Source organism: Miniopterus natalensis, chromosome 5 (assembly GCF_054644295.1).
Source record: "Miniopterus natalensis isolate mMinNat1 chromosome 5, mMinNat1.hap1, whole genome shotgun sequence".
Taxonomy (NCBI): domain Eukaryota; kingdom Metazoa; phylum Chordata; class Mammalia; order Chiroptera; family Miniopteridae; genus Miniopterus; species Miniopterus natalensis.
In genome coordinates, this window is record NC_142085.1 from 22307238 (window position 1) to 22328768 (window position 21531).

At 41.4% G+C, this 21531-nt stretch overlaps 1 protein-coding gene across 1 annotated transcript in view; it reads right to left on the minus strand.

The window, feature by feature from the left end:
* PKHD1 (PKHD1 ciliary IPT domain containing fibrocystin/polyductin) overlaps nt 1–21531 on the minus strand; it is a 377339-nt gene that overhangs the window by 328698 nt on the left and 27110 nt on the right. The window contains 10 exon segments of the mRNA XM_087817135.1: nt 506–636; nt 6835–7110; nt 7609–7714; nt 9264–9386; nt 10295–10479; nt 12780–12907; nt 14862–15000; nt 17693–17868; nt 18620–18750; nt 20208–20350. Coding sequence (XP_087673261.1) covers nt 506–636; nt 6835–7110; nt 7609–7714; nt 9264–9386; nt 10295–10479; nt 12780–12907; nt 14862–15000; nt 17693–17868; nt 18620–18750; nt 20208–20350 — 1538 coding nt within the window.

Consider the following 21531-nt stretch of genomic DNA (forward strand, 5'->3'; position numbering starts at 1 on the left):
CTGGACTCAGATGTCTTGGTAGGTTATGAGAGAGTATTAACTGAAGAAAAATAAAAGAGGACAGCTAAGGAATTTGCTTTTAAGGGGAAAAGGAAACAGTAGGAAATAACTAAGAAGATGTCTTATAGGAACAAAATAGGCTAGAAGAGTCTAAGTTTCACCATTCACATCCATTCCAGAAAACAAACTTGCTGGAGAAAACTAAGTTATTTGTTGTTTACTTAAGAGAGTGGTGAGATTACAAGATATGTAAGGTTTACAAACCAACACCTAGAATGTTCACCAGATAAACTTATTTATCACATGGCACTAATACTCACTGAGCATGGGACTTCCTTCTTTGTCTTCTTTTAAAGAAAATTTGATGATGTTAATTACAAGCCCCACTGGGGGAGTCAGCTTCCCACTTCATAGCAGAACAGGCAATATAAACAACATAAGCATTCTCTCATGATGAAAAGGTCACCCACACAGAGAAAAGGAGATGCCAAAGGTTTCCACTTACTCTGGCTGGAACTTGGCACTGAATTCTTCGTGAATTGCTTGCGGTGACATTGATGGCACAAGACTGCGATCCAAATAACACCAAGCTAACATCTTCCAAACCAGAGCCTCGGATGGTGGCCCAGAGCCCTCCTATAACAAAAACAGCATTTTCAGGTGGGATAGACAGCCATACAGGCAGACAAAATTATTCACAAGAGAGATAAAATGAAATTAAAATATGAAGCTCCTTATTCAAAATACAAGGCATGCTCTAACTGCAGAAAAAGAGTGAAGTTAAATACATAACCTACTATATAGAGAAGTAGCAATGGTGACTAGAGGGCAGAGAGAAATATTGATGCATCCTGGAGTTATTTACAAATAAAACATAGACATACAACACTGCCATAAGGCAGAGAAATAAAGTAGATGGTCTCTGAAAAACCCTTCCTGCCTTAGATTTTTAAATATTGTTTCTGCCAATCCTATAAAACGTATTTGTTTCTGGAAATATCAAGCATAAGGGGGCATCAGAGCCACAGGTTGCTCTGCCACCTAAAGCAGATCACTTGTAGTATTGCCCCTGCATTCACTGGTTCTCACTTCCCTCATCTTTAAAAAACAGCCCTTCCAGCTTTTGTGATTTGATACTACAAATACTAGGTTCTAGTCTCCATGATGGTGTAGATGTCGCTGACATCATAACCCACTGCCATCAAGATTTCTTTCCTTATGACTTCAGGGCAACCACAGAAACCCCTGTCCCCCCACTGCAGAGGTGGGTGAGAGGACGCATGGCACCAATCATGCCTATATCATGGCATATGTTCCCATTTGGAAGAGCAGCCCTTGATCTAACTGGTAAACAGAAATACCACTTATTATTGATGAGGGCAATGATGCTGGTCTGCCAGATGCTTGTAACCCAGAAGGGGATACAAGAGTGGCAGTGAGGCCACCAGATAAGGACATGCACCCCTTGGGAGTAGGAAGTGGGTGCAGAAGTAAGGTTATCTTCTCCAAGCATGTCAGTGTGAGAAAGGGAAACATACAACCTGAAGAAAACCTTTTAGGAGAATGTGACTTTGTGAAATAACACCCTGACTTTAAATATATAAACTTGCCCTAACGAGTCTGCGCAAGACTACAATAGACTTCAAAGTTAGAGAATAAAATTGAAGAAAAAATAATTTAAAATAACATGAAAGATAGAATATTTGGAAACAATCTTGACAAGAAAATTTCAAGATAATGAAGAAAGTTGAAGAAAATGTTGAAATGCTCCTGAGAAGCATAACAGATAGATTAAAACTTAAATAATAAAACTAAAATAAATGGATAGAAAGAGCGATCATCAGAATGGATGCAGATCTTTCTAAATTAAATCGAAGCATCAATGCAATTCCAATAGTTACAAACAGGATTTTCTATTTGAATTAGACAAACTGATTTTTAAAATTCAATAAAAAATAAACAACAATAACCAGAATACAAAATTTTTAAGTTAAGAGTAAAGAAGTCTTCTGTCAGACATCAAAATGCCTTATTTTAAAACTATAATTAAAATGCAATAATAAAGCATGAAAAATCAATGAAACAGAATAAGAAGTTCAAAATAAACCCAGAGAAGCCTGGCCGGGTGGCTCAGTGGTTGAGCATCGAGGTCTGATTCCCGGTCAGGGCACATGCCCAGGTTTCGGACTCAGTCCTCAGTAGGGGGCGTGCAGGAGGCAGCCGATAATGACTCTTACATCAATGATGTTTCTATCTCTCTCCCTCTCCCTTCCTCTCTCTGAAATCAACAAAGACATAAAAAAAATTCTTAAAGATAAACCCAGAGAAGTATAAGACTATAGAAAATTATAAATATGGCATTTTACATAAGAGAAAATAGATTATTTATTTAGTAAATGAAGTAAGTGAATAGTATTGAAAAAATTAAATCTGAATTCCTACCTCCCATCCTTACCAAAATAAATCCCAAAATGATGAAATATTTAACCATAAAAATAAAACATTAAAAAACTAGAATAAAACATGGCAGAATTTTTATTTTTACATAATTTTAGAGAAGGAAAGCTCCCTCTAAGTATTTTTAAAACCCTGAAGCTATAAAATGTTGATACATTTACTGCATAAAAAGTTAAAATATTTATGAATTACAAAAATAGTAAACAAAGAGACAAAAATAAACATATAAGGTCTAATTCCTTAATATAGAAAAAGCTCTTTAAAATAAAATAAAAAAGGACAATAACCAAACTGGGGGGAAAAGTGAGTCAAGGGGGTAAATAGTTCACTGAGAAGTAAATACAATGCCTCTTAAATACATGAAAAGGTATACAATTTCTCTCTACAGAATAAATGCAAAGTAAAGGTACAATTAAATACTATTTTTCTTCTATAAGACTGGCAAATATCAAAAAGTTTGGTAACATGCTGTGTTAATAAGATGTAAATACATTGCTGTATAGAGAATAAATTATACAACCTCTAAAGAGAATATTTTGGTATTTTCAAAATATTAAATGTATATTAGCTCTTGATGTAGAAATTCCACTTCTAAGAAGTTACACTACTATTTTCAAACATATGCAAAATAGAAGAACTGTACATCCATGTACAAAGGAATGAAGTTGGACCCTGTTTTGGATTCAATTGTGTCCCCTACAAATCATATGTTGAAGTCCTCCTTGCCAGTACCTCAGAATGTGACCTTGTTTGGGAATAGGTTCATAACAGATGTAATTAGTTAATATAAAATAAAGTCATACTGGAGTAGAATGGGCCCCTAACTCAATATGACTGGTATCTTATTATAAGGGAAATTTGGAGCACAGAAAAGACACAGCAAGAACACCATATAAAGATGAAGCCAGAGGTCAGGTGATGGTTCTATAGCCAAGGAGTGCCAAAGATTGCCAGTGAACCACCAGAAGCTAGGGGATAGGCATGAAACTGCTTGGTCCAGAAGGAATCAACTCTGCTGATGGCTTGATCCATAACTTCTAGCCTCCAGAACAATAGGACACTGAAGTTCTGTTGTTTAAGCCATCCAGTTTGTGGGATCTGGATAAGCAGCCCTAGAAAACTAATCAGACCCCTGCCTCCACCATATGCAAAAGTTGACTCAAGATTAATCAGATATCTAAATGCAACAGCTAAAACTGCAAAACTCTTTGTGGAAAAAAAGATGCACAGATTTTAGTGACATGGGAATAGGGAATTATTCCTTAGCTATGACGCCAAAGCACAAGCAAAAACAGCAATAATACAGAAACTGGACTTGATTAAAATTTAAAACTTTTGAGCTTCAAAGACTACTATCAAGAAAATAAAAAGTCTACCCACGGGCAGGAGAAAATATTTGCAAATCATATATCTGACTCATTCAGACTATCTAAAGACCGCTTACAACTCAACAATAAAAGGACAAATAACCCAATTTTTTAAATGGGCAAAGGATTTGGATAGGCATTTTTCCAAAGAAGATATACAAATGGCCATTTGTGACCTCTCTGGTGTTCTTGGAACAAGCCAAACTCATTCTGACTCAAGACTTTACCATTTGATGTTCCCTCCACCTAGAACTCTCTTCTCCAAGATTTCCCCAGGACTCATTCCTTCACCTCATCTCTGTCTCCCTTCTCCAGTGCCATTCACATCAACCCTCCAGTGCCAATGGCCTTCTGATGTTAATAATTAAAAGTTGCAGAGGTGGTGACACTGTGCGATTTTCATTTGAAAGTTCAGGTGCCTCACAAGGTCCTATAACTAAAATGAAGGCAACTCTATCTCAGCAAGAAATGGTGAGAAGGAAATATATACTCCAAAGCCAAGAGTTTCCTTTAAAACCCTTTGGAGGGTGCATCTGCATACGAGGAAGTGGTGATTTAGAATATTATTTATCACGTTATTATATGTATTCCTTACATACTGGATTATTCTGTAAATTCCTTGCTGGCAGGACTCAGCCTGGTTCTTTTAAATCCTCTAATGCAACATTGCTTAAACTGTACTACTTGTCAAAATGGCCTGAGGATCCTGTTAAAATGCAGATTGATCAGGGGGTCTGGGATGGGGCCGGAAACTCTGCATTTCTAACAAACTCCCAACTGATGCAGATGCCACTAGTCCAGGGCCACACTGTGAGTGGCAATGTCTTCATCACCCAGCACAGGGCTTTACACGGGGTGTCTCCATTAGCATTGAGTGAGTGAGGGAGTGACCGAGGTTGGTTGATAGTAAGTAGGTAGCAGAGCGAAGGGAAAGTTTAAATCCAGTAATAAGGATAGTAGCAAGTAGAGCCTCTCCCTCTCTCCTTCCCTTTTCCTTTAGTCTTTACTAAAAGTTAATTTGCATCCATCCAACATTATTCCTTCTCTAAGTTTTTCATCTTTTGCTAAAATATAGAGAGATGATGTACAATCCTCCCAGACAAATCACTCCACTACATATTGTTGGTACAGCATGACTTGACTGGGTGATAGGATGAGGGACCAACTTATTTCTGTGCCTGGGACTTTCTAAGTTTTAACATTAAGAGTTCCCATGACTCGGTGTTAGAACTGAAAGTCTTACATCCTGGGAAAGCCCTCAGTCCCAGGAAAACTAGAACAGTTGACCACCCAGCCTGGGCAAGGCACTCTGTCTAGAGGAAACAAAGGTGACTGAGTCACCTGTCTGCCTGTTTGCAATCTACTGGGGGCAGCTAAAGAAGGTTTGTGTGCTTTGAATTGCAAAGGTAACTTCATAAGACCAAAGTCCCTTATAAATCTACTGGGAAGACTATTACATGCCTTAAACTCAAACTAATAATTATTGAGTTAATATGGAGTATGATATTTCACTGTGAGCACCACATATCCTCTGGCTCTTTCCTTAAATCACTGAGAAATAAGAGAAAGCTTCCTCTATTTTATTCACTCTTCTAGGCAAAGTCAAGTCAGAGACAAGCTGTTCCTTGGAAAAATGCATTTGTGGCCAGGAGATACTGCTTCAAAAAATGTTCTAAGCCACAGGTCTTTGTCCAGCAAAATAAACAATGACAAAAATCCAAGGTAATAAAGGAGTTTTATACTCCAAAAATCATACATATATAAGCATGTGTATTGCTAAGATTCTTGCAGTCTGGCTGGATTGTTTTTAATTGATTATGTCCCTCAGAAAGCACCAAGAAATCCTTGTTCCATGTCACTAAGGTCCAATCCATGGGGCAGACATTGACAAGACCCACTGCCCTCTGTACACTCCACTACTCCAATGGTAGTTGGCTTTGTAGGCTTTGCATGCTAGCCACATACCCAAGTGTATGTCAGTTTACAAACATTTGTGAACACCCATTGGTGCAAGGCTTCTAGTGGGCAAGATCTGTATGTCACACACGCAAATGCTTTTCCTTTGCAAGGGACTTTCCCACCTGTTGACTCATTTTAATCTCATACAAAACTAGGAGGCCTGTAAATTAAGCACCATTAGGCCCATTGTATAACTAAGACAGCAAGGCAGCAGAGCAGCAGGAGCCTTGGCATCTGACAATCCCAGTTTGCATTCTAAATACACCTCCTTCCATTGGAAAGCCTGGGGCAAGTCCTTGTTCTCTCAGAACCACCAATATCTCGTCTGAGCAATGTGTAGAATACAGTGATGCATCGGTTTTCGAATGTGCTCCGTTCTAGAAGCCCATTCGAGTTCTGAAACGTTCGAAAACCGAGGGATCCACAGCCAACAGCTGGACCTCAGGATCTTGCCCTCAGCAGAAGCCACATGGCATGTTTGACATCCAAGGCCTATTCGAAAACTGAAGCATTTCCTCCCGGGTTTACAGCGTTCGTAAACCAAAGTGTTCGTCAACGGAGATGTTGGAAAACCAAGGTACCACTGTATCTCCATCTTCCAGGCAGCTGTAAGCATTTAGGGTATGTGACTACCTAGAAGAGATACTGAGTAAGGGACAGGATGCCTATCATCATCATTATTAGTTACACTAAGTGCCCTAAAAGTAACTGACATTTCTAAGGTCACGCATCTGACTTTGGCATCACGGAAACTCAGGCACATATGTCCTAACACCCAATCTAGTGTTGTTTCCACTGAACTAAATTGTCCCAGTGACTCAGTGACTGACCCAATTATGCCCAATACCATCAGCCAAACTATGTAGCAAGTGAGTTTATTTAAGGGCTCAAATGTCTGTTGCTCATTAGAAGAAATGCTGATGGCAGAAAACAAAAAGCTGTGAATCATAACAGTACACAATTTATTTCAAGGCAAGACTAGATTCCTGCACATCAGCAAGAATGCTACTCTCAGAGGATCAGATGCAGTGTGGGGTCCTCCCCAGATTACCAATATCTGCAGCTCTTGAGGGCTCCACAGCGTCCAGTCTGGGTTCCACGTTCAGGAAGAGGCCACCTCCACTGGCATTGATGGCACGACCAGAGGGTCTCACCACCATTGAGATCCTGTGCACTCCAACAGGTGGCAGGTCTGTCTGGCAGATCACATTCGTCTGGTTTGAGAAAATAACTTTGCAACTTGTTTTGTTCACTGTAATGTGCAAGGTCTGGGAGTCACCTGAGAAACTGGTTCCAGCAATATAAAGCAGTAGATCTGTGTCACCATCTTAAAAAAGGAAATAAATTAAAAGAACTGAATCATCTCTTGGTGATATCACTCCATTTAAGAGAACTCTCTCTAACCTCAGATGTTGTTTCCTCTCATCGTCCCCGCATAAAATGCAAGGAGTTGAGTGCTGACTCAAATATTGGACATTGGCATTTACCACTGCAGCACACAGCCCCCATCTTAAATGGTCTCAAAGGAGTAATGAGAAAAGACTAGTCAGTAAAAATGGGGAGGGGGAGATCAAAGTAAAGAATATTTTAAAACAGGGGACAAAAAGAATAAAGCATTTAAGTCATCAAAAATCCACTTGTCTCCACCTCCAATAACAACCATATCAGTTACACTGGCCAAAAAATACACTTTCGGTTGCATCAGTAAATATCCACTCCATAAACTGAGGCACCTTCTATCCACCAATCACCAAGTACATGGCCTCTAGCAAATCACTCTGAGCCTAAAGTTCATGACACCTCAATACCAAGTCCCAAATCTTACCAAGGGAATACCACACAGAGTGCACCCGGGGAGTCGACCCTTCAAGGTACTGGAAAGAACAGGAACCTGCGCAATGAGCTAGTATGTCATTCACTCGCACAACCACCTGGAAAAAGGCAAAATGATTAAACCCAAATGTATGCATTTCATGTACTCAAGAGTATTCATAAGGTACTTATAAAATTTGTCCAAATTAAAATGTGTTAATGATTCACTTACTTTCTTTTCTTCTGTTTCCCAGTAATAAACCCTAAATTGTAATGACTGGCTCAATATATGTCAGACACTTAAAGTGATGGCAAGAGTGCTAAACCCTCACATTTCTACAATTAAACGTGCTAACTCTTGAATAAATATCCTCTCTGTCATATAAAACTAAATTTAATAGAATTCAAAGTGCACATGGACTTTGTATTTTCAACTAGGTAGCTATTTCCTGTGAAAAGCCCTTTCTTCGCTCGTAAATGCCAATGAAGTAGGCACCTTCCTTCCACCAACACAATCTCGGTATATAACTGAAGATTAGAGTATTAGGACACTGGCTTGGGGTCTTTTTGTCCTAGAATGGTAGGGCCCCAAGAAGAGACTACAGGTGGCCCTTGAACAATATGAGTTTGAACTGCATGGGTCCACTTTTACACAGATTAATTTTTATATATATCATAAATGTATTTTCTCTTCCTTGTGGCTTTCTTAACAATATTTTCTTTTCTCTAACTTACTTTATTTTATACAGTATATAATGCATATGACATACAAAATATGTATTAATTCACTGTTTATGTCATCAGGGAGGCTTCCAGTCAACAGCAGGCTACTAGTAGTTAAGATTTTGGGGGGTCAAAACTTACACAGAGACTTTTTACTAGGGGGAGTCAGTGCCTCTAACCCCTGCATTGTTCAAGAGTCAATTTGTACATGTCTTTTCCTCCTACTGGAACTAATGTTAACCTAATAGAACTCTACAATACTTGGAGATGAGGAAGGTGAAAGGATATGCTCAGTGGACCCTCTACATATGAAATATGGATTACAAGTGCACACACTATATTTATAATACGGTTTGTTTATATGAGAAAGGGGTTTTGGGATGGCATGAAGGCATAGTTGATAAAGAACACTTTGATTTTATCTACATTTTATTTTATTCATAAAGACAAAAAAAGATTAAATATATCAACATGCTGACAATTATTATTCCTCAGTTTAGGTACCTGGGTGTTGGTTATATTATTCTTTATAGTTTTTTATTTTAATTTTTTCTCAAATAAAAAGCAGATGACTTATAACAGGAGTATGGGCAGATGGGAAAGAGAAAAAGACATTTTAAAGAGAAAAGGAGTTGACTTAGCTCATTTTCTTCTCAATACCACTGTGTGGAGGTATAAACCATATGTAGTTACAGAGGTTCTCTATTTTTTATACCATAATAATAACATTAGTAATTATAATAACAGGATGTTGTGCTTACAAAGCAGTTACATTTTCAGAGTACTTTCCATACTCTATGGAATTAGAAAGAGGATAGCCATAACTGTCTCTGTGCTATGGGTTGGAAAACTGATCCTTGGGATTGGTCCACATTACAAATCAAGGAGGGACTGAGATAGACATAAAACTAGTACTTGCATCGTGGGTGGTCCATCTACTCTCACCTGAGTGCGCTGGTTGGCAGTAACCAACATGTCTCCAAATATGGGTGCAAGGAAAACTCCACCATCAAATACCACATGAGTGGTTGCAGTAGGGTTCACTCCAGTTAGATTTTCATCAGAGACCTGAGACAATTACATTTCTGGTGAATTCTGTCATGGGACAGCAGTCTAATCTTGATTTAAACAAATAATAAAGGGTCTTTCACATTCTAAGATAATCAGATAACTAGAAAGTGGAAATGAAATGACAGGGGGTTGAAAACAAGAAACCTAACATAAGTAATGGCCAATGAAAGCCCCAGTAGATTAGAGGAATATTTATTTGCAAGTAGAGTTGCAAAAAAAGTCACACAAAAATTAATCATTTCGCTAAGTCTTGAGATATTTTTGTTTCTATGTGCTTTTCTATTTTGTATGTTTGCAATCCAAAATCTTACAATAAAATCTTACAATAAAACAAGTGCTATGAGATGACTCCTCTCCCTTCTCCATCTCCACCCAAGTATTTTGTGTGAAAACCAGATGACCCACAATACCAAATAACAGAGATCAAATTTCATCTTGGATTTCATTTTATAATAACCAAATGCTAGATGATCATTAGATTATTTTTTAAAACCCTAAATATGCAAGAGCATCTGGTTTTGTCATTACCCAAAGACAGCAAATCCTTTTCTAAACTTCCTTCTGCTGCACCATCTGCCTCCCTCATAACCTAAGTCAATCACATCTGCTTAAATTATCCAATAACAGATGCAGAATTACTGTATGGTGGACACTGACCAACAGCATCTCTACCTACGCTGAGTTAGGAAAAGAGATGTTGGGTTCAAATTGCTTTATCAGAGATAAGAGACACAAAATACATCTTGAAAGCTTCCAGAAAGAAAGATCATTAAACCCCTTTACTTGAATATTCCAATAAAATTAATAATTCATGGAAGTTTTCATTTATATCATTCTGATATTCTTCTTTACAAAATTGTTCCAGGACATAAAATCCATACCACCAAAAGGGATACCATACATACCCTGATGAAATTGGGCAAATCCCCAACCTGGGTGGACCAAGAGAGGGTCCATACACGTTCGTAGCAAGACTTCAGATCCTCCGTCACAGTGAAGTCACTGACATTGAGGTACCTGGATGTGAAGTCATCAGCATTGTTCTGTAAGAGCTTGCGAAGGTGACTAGCTGATATATGTACAGGAACATCTGTGGGAAAAGGTTTTGATATAGAAAATACAAGACACTAATTACTCTACCTCAGAGGGTCTCATCATGACGATAACAGAAAATAAATGTCAAGATACCTACTAAATATGCAGGAGACCCTCATGTCCAAAATATAGCTTCAAGAGAAGCCCCAGCCCAGTTAAACCATTTTTTCCCCAAGGCAAATAGGAGTAGATGCCCATTTTTTAAGAGCACAGTCACATCAGACAAAACTGTCTCAACTGTCAACTCAAAATATAAACTCCAGACACCCTGGTAATGCCTGAAAGTCTAATTAAATGTTGGGTTCTCCCTGGAAAAAAGTGTAGCTGGTTCTGTGAACAGAGAAAAGTTGGCCACATTTCACAGGGAGTGGGGGAGGTGCACAGCAGCTGACACCCATAAAAACTTAGCCAACCCAGCTGAGGAATGCTGGCATTGAACTTCGGTTTCTCTATTAGAATTTTCTTTAAGCCCAACCACCTGCTTCCCCATTCCACATCCCCATCGAGAAATAACACTCAGTGTTTAAGTCCTGCTTGGGTCTGAACTGTTTCATGCTTTACCAAAAGTTTCCATTTCATTAGCTGCTCCCAGAAGTCCTGGGGGGTGGGTCATTTGGGTACTCTAATGCCTCCTTAAGAGATGAAGGAAATGAAACCCAAGGAGATTCAGAAGCTTGCCAACCAAGTGAGATAGGTTTTGATTAAAATCCAGGTTGCCTTCTACCTACTCAAGAGCATTGCTCTGAAATCACACACTGCCTTGGAGTGTTAATAAAATGCCACTATATTTCTAAAGTGCAAATGAAATTCTCATCCTTTTAAAAAAGATTGTTCTACATTTACATAACTTGGGGCCATCACCATTTCAAAAGACCTGAAGGCTGGCTTCCCCTGTTTTTCTGGAGGCAATGATGTGCGGAACATCAGCACTAGAAGGTAGTGGCAGGAAGTTTCTCTACATACAGGCTGCATCTGTCTCATTTGTGATAAGGGAAACAGCACAGTGATGGACTTCACAGAGGCAGGGCGCTGTTGGCACTGACTCACCCACTTATCAGACTCCAGTAGCAATAGACTCCAATAGCCTAGGGACCTTCAACTTTTCCTAAGCTGCCCTTTCAAAGTAAAAACACCACTCCATTCCTCTCACTCAAGACCAGCATCTTTCTGCCTGGGAGAGCAAAAGACTTTTGGACCATATGCCAATTTTTATATAGCCATTCCTGAGCTCTCCCAAGCCTCCTTTCTGATTCCCCTATGTTTATACCAACTAAATAATGTATTATAATCATTTCTAATCCTTATTCTTTGTGAAATGTGTATGTTATTGAAAATTTAGAAACTACTCCACTCTCATCACATTTGGAAGTTCCTTCTACCTTTGTTATGACCCCTACAATCCACAACAGCAACTGGTGTCACCATGGAGTTTAATTTGGAAGAACCATGGCTACCATGGATCTTGGCCCAGGAAACTCTAGAGAGAAGAGGACTGGCCAGTGTAGTAGGCTGAAAGGTGGCCCTCAAAAAGACCTGAGTTCACACCTGAACCCTGCCATCAACTATTTGCATGATCTTTGGGCAAACCTCAGTGTAGTAGGCTGAATGGTGGCCCTCAAAAAGATATGTCAATGCCCTCATCCCCAGAACCTATGAATATTACCTTATAAAGTCAAAGAGCTAATATTATCTTATATATAGTAGAAAGGGTGGTTAAGTCAAGTATTTTGAGAAAAGTTCATCTGGGATTGTCAGGGTGGGCCCTGAATGCAATCATATGCATCCTTATGAGAGAGGTAGAGGGAGTTCTGAGACAGAAGAGGAGGAGAGAGTGTGACCATGGAGGCAGGGCTGGGTGATGTGGCCATAGCCAAGGAGTGCCGGCAGTCACTAGGTGTCAGAAGAGGCAGGGAATAGATTCTCCCCATGAGCCTTCAAATAAAGTGCAGCCCCAACTTGACTTTGTACTTCTGGCCTCCAGACTATGAGAGAATAAATTTATGTTGTTTTAAGCCAATAAGTTTGTGGTCATTTGTCATGACAGCCCCAGGCAGCTAATCCACTCAGTTTCCAAGTCTATAAAATTAAAAGGTTGGGATTATACTAACAATGATATGTTACTGTTATTGTCTAGATCTTTAATTTTAATAAGATCATTTTCAGACCCTGGAAAATACACAAAATAACTATAAGACTGTCACCCTGCCTGACAATCTCATAGGATGCTGCTTGCCTAGGAATGCCCCAAAAGTGTCAATGAGAAATGTTGCACCCTCCCACCATTTACCCCCTTACCAGGAATCACTGTATTAGAAAGGTGGATGCAAAAGTGTCCTCCTAAAGGTGGACTTGTTCTCTGAAGTCTCTGTGTCGTCACCTGGACCATCGCAGATTCTTCTTCTGCTCCTTCAGTTGGCACAGAGCTGTGGCATATCAAACACTGAGAATTAAGCACAGTGACTTTCCAGAATGCCGCTCCAGGCAGGACATAGCTCCTCCTCAAAGACCCACTAGTCTCCCATGGTTCCAGACTACACTGAGCTCAAGCTCCCAAATATCGGGGGCTCCTCTCCCATCACAACAGAAAAGCGTGCTGTGGATATTAGGATTCCTTAAGAGTGTTCCGTCCTTCCCCTTCCTTGGGCACCAGAGTGAAGACCGATGATGCTGGCCTCCACGGCTCTGGTCCCGAGCACTGAGTGGAAGGAGAACTTGGTATTCTTAACCACATTTGCATAGTCCAATGAAGAGTCAGTGACAGAAGCGTCCCCATTCAGTATCTGCAGGTGAAACACAGGCCACTCCAGCTGGCCAAGTTCTTCTAATACCTGTGCACAAATGCACAGACTGCCTGATTCTGCTCTTAACACAATAAATGGGTCAAACAAATCGTGACATATCATGAGATGGAATACTATCCACCCATTAAAAGCTATATTTTAGAGGAATGTTTAAGGAAATGGGGAAAATTTCAGTTTATACCATTAAGTGAAAAAGAACATGTTACAAATATAGTACGTTATTTTTGGTCCCATCAAGAGGTTTAAAAGTAAATATATACATGTATATATGCATACAAAAGCTGCTTGGGGGAAAAGGGCTGCCAGAACATGGATACAATATGTTAACAGAAGTTATATCTGAGCAGACAAATGGAGTGATTTTTATTTTCTAAGTGTTTTTCTATATTTTCCCAATTTTCAAGAATGACCATACCTAATTTCTGTCAATAACATTATTCAGTACGGCATACTGATGTGCGTACATATAACCAGGCAGAAGCAAACAGAGTGATACTATGGGTGTGTGTTGGGGGGGGGGGTGACTCCAAGAGAGCCCTGTCTCACTTAGGATGGAGGCTTCCAGAAGGAGCTAAGGGAATTGAGGAAAATCAGAAAGCAAGGTTGTGAGGAGTACTCTAAGTGTGGACCTCTTCAAAATAACCTAAATTAACCTCTATTATTTCGGAGTTAATAGCTTTGACATTTGGAGCACAGGACTGTGGGTTGGCTGAGGCAGCAGCTCTCTCCCCACCCACTGTGGCTCTCCCACTCTTTTCATTCTATTGATGGATTTCATTTCTTTTCTGCCCAGAGGATCATGTCAAGGAAAGTGGGGCACAAAGTTAAGCTTTATGCACCTGTCTTAAGCTTGGTGTAAGTGTGAGAACTAATTTTGGAACGTATTAGAAAGAAGTGGGGGGGGGGGGGGATTATAAAAGCAGAGCATCTCAATTCTTCCCATCCTACTGAAGTTTTGAAACCTCTATGGTTTTATGAGCCAATGTTACCCTGATAAATTCAATAGAATTAATTAATTAATGTTCCTGGAGCTTAGAGGAGGACCCTGATCTTTAGTTACTGCTTTGTAAATTTGGCTAGAAAGTCTATTTAAAGGACAAGTAATGCTTATGGGGCTCTAGTGCCATCTGGTGGTAGATTCTTAGAAAAAGTTGGTTTTGTTCTTTAGACTTTCATTTAGCCTCAAAATATTCTAATAAGATTAATACACGAGGAATGGAAGGAGGGGCGTGAGCAGAAATGGTGGCAACATGAGCCTCTGAACAGCATAAATATACACTGACTTTTAAACAAATTCACTAGGAACTAGTTCTTGAAGTGTAGTCCCCAGCCCAGTAAAATCAGCATTGACAGGGAATCCATCAAGAATGAAAATTCACTGCCCGAAACCCAGTGAATTAAAGATGGCGTGGTTAGGGCCCAGAGATTTATGCTTTAACAAGACCTCCAGGTGCCTGATACTGCATTCGTAAGGAACTAGACAGGTGGCTTTTCTTAATAAAACTCCCACCTTTGTGTCCTCCAGAGTCAACTAGCAATCCTAAGGAGGGACAAGTGAGTAAAGACAGCTCCCTACCTTGCGGTGATGAGTGGGAGCTCCGAGCCACACCCCACCAACCAGGAGGTTACATTGTAGACTGGAGGGGATCCCACCACTGAGAGCAATTCCACCAGATTGCCCCCTGGGCGAGCTGTCCCAGAATCAGCCTGAGAAACTGGAGAGCAATGATGCAGTTATTATCAAATAACTCAAGATGGAAGACCAGCTGTGAGGAAAGTCCTGGCTGGAGATGCTGAGTTACTTAGATCTCAGCACACACTAAAAGCTGAGTCCCCACCATCTGCTGGATGCAGAGCACAGTGAGTGGAGGCAGGAGTTTAGTACCAACGAAAAAATGTGAGGTCATGGCGTAAGGAGACAAAGTCTAATTTCACAGCAAGGTTCAGTAAGCCCTAAACCAGACAAACGCCACTCCTTATGCCACAGGAGGACCCCTTACACAGACTACCTATTCCAGTGCGGATGGCCACCCTTTCCTGCTTTCTTTTCCAAGGCCCCTGGCAACTCCAGGAATGTCCAACTGACCCTCCTTAGGAACACTGAACACACGAGGCATGTACAGGGAGTACTTACTAAACAGCGTAGAGTCAGCACATGAGCAGAAAAAGTGCAAGCTTTAGGACGGACCACTGTTGAGATCCTGATTTTCTACTTCTTTTGTATTACCATTTGGCTAATCAACCTAACCTCTCTAAGACATTTCCTCATTTGTAAAATGGGAATCACTGACATATACCAGTTTGCATGGCAGGTGAATTTTGTGAGATGCAGATTTAAGTGACCAGCACAATGCAATTTGACACTTTTCCCCTTCACTTAGACACTATGTAAAAGATAGCTTCTTCCCCAAGACAGTCCAACTGAGACAGTAAACAGTTTAAAGGCAGCATCTTTGCATACCCAATGCCTAGCACAACACTGGCACAGAGCAGGTGCTCAATAAATATTTATTCACTCAGCTGGGTATGGGGTCATTGATTTTTTTCACTTTGGTATCAGTGATCTCTGGGTTCCAGCTGTGGGATTTGGGGCAAGACACTCAGCCCCTCTTAGCTTTGGTTTCCTCACCTATAAGGTGGGGATACTAGGCCCATCTCATGGGGTTCTAAGAAGTAAATGAGAAATAAATGGTAGCTACCACTAGATGAAAAGAACTTTTCAGAGAGGACATTTAGATGGGAGAATAGAATCAAGTATTAAGTTGATCAGATAAATGTCAGACAGTTCACTACGAATATTGAGCCAGTTTGTATAGAGCTTCTGTTGCCATTAAATATTCCTCAAAGCAAAGTCATTGGCAGCAGAGTAACAAGCCAAAGCAGGAAACATGGTTTTACCGAAGCCACTCCAGTCTCTTTTCCTGTCTCTGCCTTCCCCCTCTCTGCTTCCCTCCTAACTTCACTCCTAGATGGTTCCAGATACCAGAGCATTTGCTGGCAAAGAAGTGGGGACAGTGAGAAAGCATCCTGGATCTTGTACTTTGAGGATTTGTAGGTGTAAGATGGCATTTAAGAGAGAAAAGAGAGGGAAATAGCAACTATTATCTAGTCCTCAGTTTCCCAGTTGGTGAGTTTAAGTATATGAAATATTGATACCTCAGTCCTCCAGGAATCTGGGTAGCACATGAGGGTAACCAAAGGCCCCAGCCCGGTGTCTCGGGCACCAAGAACTCAGGTGGGTACCCAGCACACCATCTGAATATTATTTTCTGTGTGCCAGAACATAAGCAGAGTTCAAATAAGCAGTGACTCAGTCTGACCCAGACGCCCTCAAAACACTTAAACCACTGAAACAGATAAGAGACAGAATTTTGATGAGTATGATATCATTTCAGGGCTAAAAGAGAGTCTTCTTGCCACCTACCCCCAAGCGCCCCTGCCCTCAGCTCTGCAATTTTATAGGGAAAAAGCTATGACTGCTTCTTCTTCTCCTGGGGCTACTTAAAGCAGGAAAGCTGAGCCCCAAATTCACAGGGATCTGATGGGAAAGGGAAAGTAAACAGAACTTGGAAGCCTGGAGGCCCTCGGAGCAAACGGCACCATCTGCCTGGGCTGTGGCCTTCCCTTCCCCTGGGCGTGAGTCATCCATGGCCAGTCTCAGGGCCCCTGATGAGCACTTTGTCCCTAAAACCTGTGGACATGAAAAGCCCAGTGAAGTCACTGTGCCTTAGGGAGGTCAAGGGGCTTGGTGGAGAAAGAGGCCAGGCCCGAGCCCTAAATGACAAGTGAGAGGACTCTGGATGGGCAGAAAGGACAAAGCTATTCTCCTGAGGGTGTGGTAACCCTCTAACTCTCACTGAGTCTGTTGTAAATCAGACCTTTAGTCCATTTATATGGCCAAATATTGCTGTGTTCTTCCAGCACTTTGTATGGTAGATATTAACTGATGGAGAGATGGAGAAATCCTGCTGGCCAACAGTAATAACATGTTAATAGTAATAATAATTGCTCATGTTTATTGAGCACTTGCTGTGGTCAGGACCTGTGACCAGTGCTTTATATTATATTTCAGTTAATCTTTGCAGTAACCCAATGAGGCAAGGACCTCAGTGTGCCCATTTTATGCATGAGGAAACTAAGGCTTCTCAGCAAGGAAGTAGTAAAATCGGGGCAACAGCACTAGTACAGGAGCAAGAGCAAGCATTGCCGTGAATAGGAAAAAAGAGGAACTAGCTAGAAAAAAATATAGGGACCAATACCAACCCCATCTTCTTTCTAGAACCAAGGCAGGCAAGATGAAGAACCACCTGTTCCCTCTTCGTTAAAAGAACAGCAGCCCCTAGCAGAAAAGTTTAAGGCAGGCATTTGAAGGACAGGTCCGTGGAGAAGAGTGGATTCGGTGATCACCTGTTAGGTTTGTGTCTGCAATAATAATTTCATCCACACAGAACACGCCTGTCTCCCGAGCCAAAGGGAAGAGGTCGATTCGATGAACCAGCACTGGGGACTTTGCCAGAGGCCCCTGGAGATGCATGGAGGGATGCATGCAAGCCTTCCAGAGGTCAGTGCACAAGAACCGCCAGCTGAAAAACAAGCGCACAGCGGAAATGGGCCTGCCCCTGTGCATCCATGGTCCTCTCCTGTTAGAGCCCTAGTACTCGATCTTGGGGGCCTTAGGGCTGTGTAGCCAGGAGAGGAACCCCTTGAACCTCGGCACCCAAACGGTCCTGTGTGCCATGGGTACAAACATCCAAGACAGGCTCAGCTCAGCTTGTGATATCACATTAGTGATTCACATTTCAAGGCAGTCATTCATTCATGACACTCGATGTCAGCAGCTTCTTCAAATTACAATATAATTGTGTATCTCAACCAGATCATATGTTAGGCTCTAATGACAAAGAAGATTAATACTCCTGGACATTACAGGACTATTTAGGTTTAAAACCACTTATAAAACCCTTAAGAGGTGCTTGGAAAGAACACTGAATAAAGGGATCGAGATGCTTGAATTTTATCCCAGAGTCTTGTTCACTGTTTGAATGAATTTTGGTGAATCACCAATTCTTTGGGCCCCCATTTTCCTCATCTGTAATGTCAAGGAATAGTCTCTAAAATTTCTTCCAAATACTATGCTCTATAACTCTACAAAAAATGTCAGACTCCCTCTAGGAAGTATTATATTCCTAACAACTAACTGTTCTTAAATCAAACTTCTCTGGGCTTAGTACCTGAGGCTCAAACATAAGAGACGGTACCTCAGGTGCTGTCCCTGAGAGAGCTAATCATTCCAGTTGGCAGAATTCCCACCACACCTCCCCACAGATTATCTACCTTTCGGGACTGGTGCCCATGAGACTCCAGTCACAGGTGATGTTCTTCTTAATGATGTTTTGAAGATCAATTGTGAAAGACACTGTCACCTTCAGGGTCTTATTCATGTGGCCTTTGTACGCAAGGCACAGCTGTGGACACCAAATAAGTGTATCAGCTCTATTAGTGCAAGCAGCAGCCATTCAAACAATGTGTAGTGAGGAGAGCCCACCTCCCTAAAGCCCTGCCTCATGTTGTGAGTCAGCCCAGTTCCTGCCCTCCTGGAGCTTACCAGGCTGACTGGAAAGCCAAATCATTTAGACTAAATTGTTACTAGTCCAATGGAATTATTAAATGCCTAGCACTGTGCTTGGCAATGACAATTTTAGAGGATCTCAGTTAGAAAACCCCTGCTCTGACCCAGATACCTGTGCAACTTTGAGCAAGTCACTTAACCTCTCTGAGCTTCAGTTCCTTAACTCTAACTCCCCAGCAACTTTGGTTCCTAACTCTAAGTTAAGGAAAATTGTCTGGTTCAAAGAGTCTTTAGAGCAGAACTTTTTTGAGTTCAGCACTACTGACATTTGAGATTGGATTTTTTTTTTTCTGTGAGGGGCTATTCTGTGAATTGTAGATGTTTAGCAACATCCCTGGAACCTACTCCGTGGATGCCAGTAGCACTTACCCAGTTGTGACAACCAAAAATGTCTCCATAAATTGCCAACTCTCCTCTCGGAGGAGGTAAAAACATGATCACTGGGAGCCTCTGCTGTACAGGGAAGACTGAGAGATGGGTGGCGCCTCGACCTGAACCATTCAGTCCCCACTCCCACTGCCGTTCAACTAGGCTGGGACTTGAAGCCACTGCCATGAGCTCACCTACCCCAGGAAGGCTCACTCTGGTTCCCTCAGGGCAAAGGAGCTACACTCTGTCATGAATGATGGCAGAGCCATTGACACAAAGGGTGTAAGGGGGATTCAAGAAATGTGTCAGTCAATCCATCACTAATAACGATAACTGTAATAACAATAGCTAGCCCTAGCTGAGTCCTAACCAGTGCACAAGTGCTTCAGTGGGTTATCTCATTTAATCTTCACCTAAAGCCCTGAGAGACAGACAACATTATTACCCATTGTTCATATGAGTAAACTAAAGTAGGAAGCTGAAGGCACACAGGGTGTAGAGTCAGAATTCAAAACCAGAAAGTCTGACTATAGAATCTGCACCCATACCTACCGAGCAAAAAAAATATGGGAAGAGAGGAGAGGGCAAAAGTAGGCTTACAGTTGTTGGTATAGAAACTAATACAGTAATCAATAAATAATAAGACAAGAATAAACTCTGTGTTTGGGTACTCACGACTGTAAACCTACTTTTTCCCATAGCAAATACAAAGACATTTCTATGTAACAAGTAGTGGAGGACTGGAGGGGTCTGTTCACACCTGAAAGAGCATTTAAGAAGCATAGACCTCAGCCTAAAACGCTTTGGGCACATCCCAGCAATTCCTCATTTGTGCCTCTATTTCTTCGTTTTGACCCCCAAGCCCGAGAGTAACACCGATCCCTCCCTCCCACCTCACCTGGAAGTGTGAGTGTTGCTACTTACATGTGTGTACTGATCCAGCCGGTAGCCCTGCTGGGCAGCTGGGGGTATTAGGACAAGGTGTCGAGGCCGACAGAGGCTGAACCTCCCACAGAAGGGCTCTGTCCCACTGGTAAGGTCTCCACCAAAGCTGGAACCTTCCAGGCCTGAATGCAGTTCAAATAAAATTAAAAGACAGGATAAATGTGAAAAAAGACAGAGCTTCCCAACATGTGTGCAGGGGATGAGTTACAGGTTCACCATGATATTGGGCCTCCCACCCTTGGGCAAGCTGGGCAGGGCTTAGGGTGCTCGGCAGCACCCCCATTTGAAGGCTCCAGCTATGAAAAACCCTAGATCATCGGAAATATACAGGGGTCCCCCCCTTACTGTGGTTTCACTTTCCACAGTTTCAGTTACTGGCAGTCAACCGTGGTACAAAAATATTAAATGGAAAATTCCAGAAATAAATAACTCATAGGTTTTAAATTGCACACCACTCTGAGTAGCGTGATGAAACCTCGAGCCACCCCTGGGAGAGGGTGCCCATCCCTTTGCCCAGCGCCTCCACGCTGTAGATGTTCTGCACCCTGGCAATCCCTTAGTAGCCCTCTGGGTTCTCAGGTCCACTGTCATGGTATCACAGCGCTTGCACTCAAGCCACCTCTATTTTACTTAATAATCGCCCCAAAGTGCAAGAGTAGTGATGCTGGTGGTTCGGTTATGCCGCAGAGAGGAGGTAAAGTGCTTGTTAGGTGTCAATACGGGCAATAGTAGCCAACGTTATGCCATAACGGGGTCATTATTCACCTCACTTCATCTCATCACGTTTTATCATCTTGCGTCATCACAAAAAGAGTAAGTGTGAGCACAGTGTAATAAGGTATTTTGAGAGAGAGACACCACTTTCACACAGCTTTTATTACAGTGTTTTATAATTGTTCTATTTTATCATTAGTGGTTGTTCATCTCTTCCTCGATTAATTTCTAAATAAACTTTATCGTAGGTATGTATGTGTAGGAGAAAACGTGATACATCCAAGGTTCCATGCATTCACTGGGGGTTTGGGGTAAGGGGGGACTACTGTATTTCCACTTCCTATGTGTACCGTGACAGGAAAAATGTCAACTATAGCTTAGTTCACCTTAGTATTTTAAAAATACACCCTCTCGTTTTTATAAGTTAAGACTATTGTTTTATGTAATAATTTCTTTTCTCGAGATGCAACTTAAACAAGATTTGTACTTCCCACCTCTATCTTTTGCTCTTTCCCTGTGTGGCCTGAGATACAGTTCCTTAACTCTAACTGCTCAGCATCCCTGGGTTCTAACCTGACAGCTCAGGATG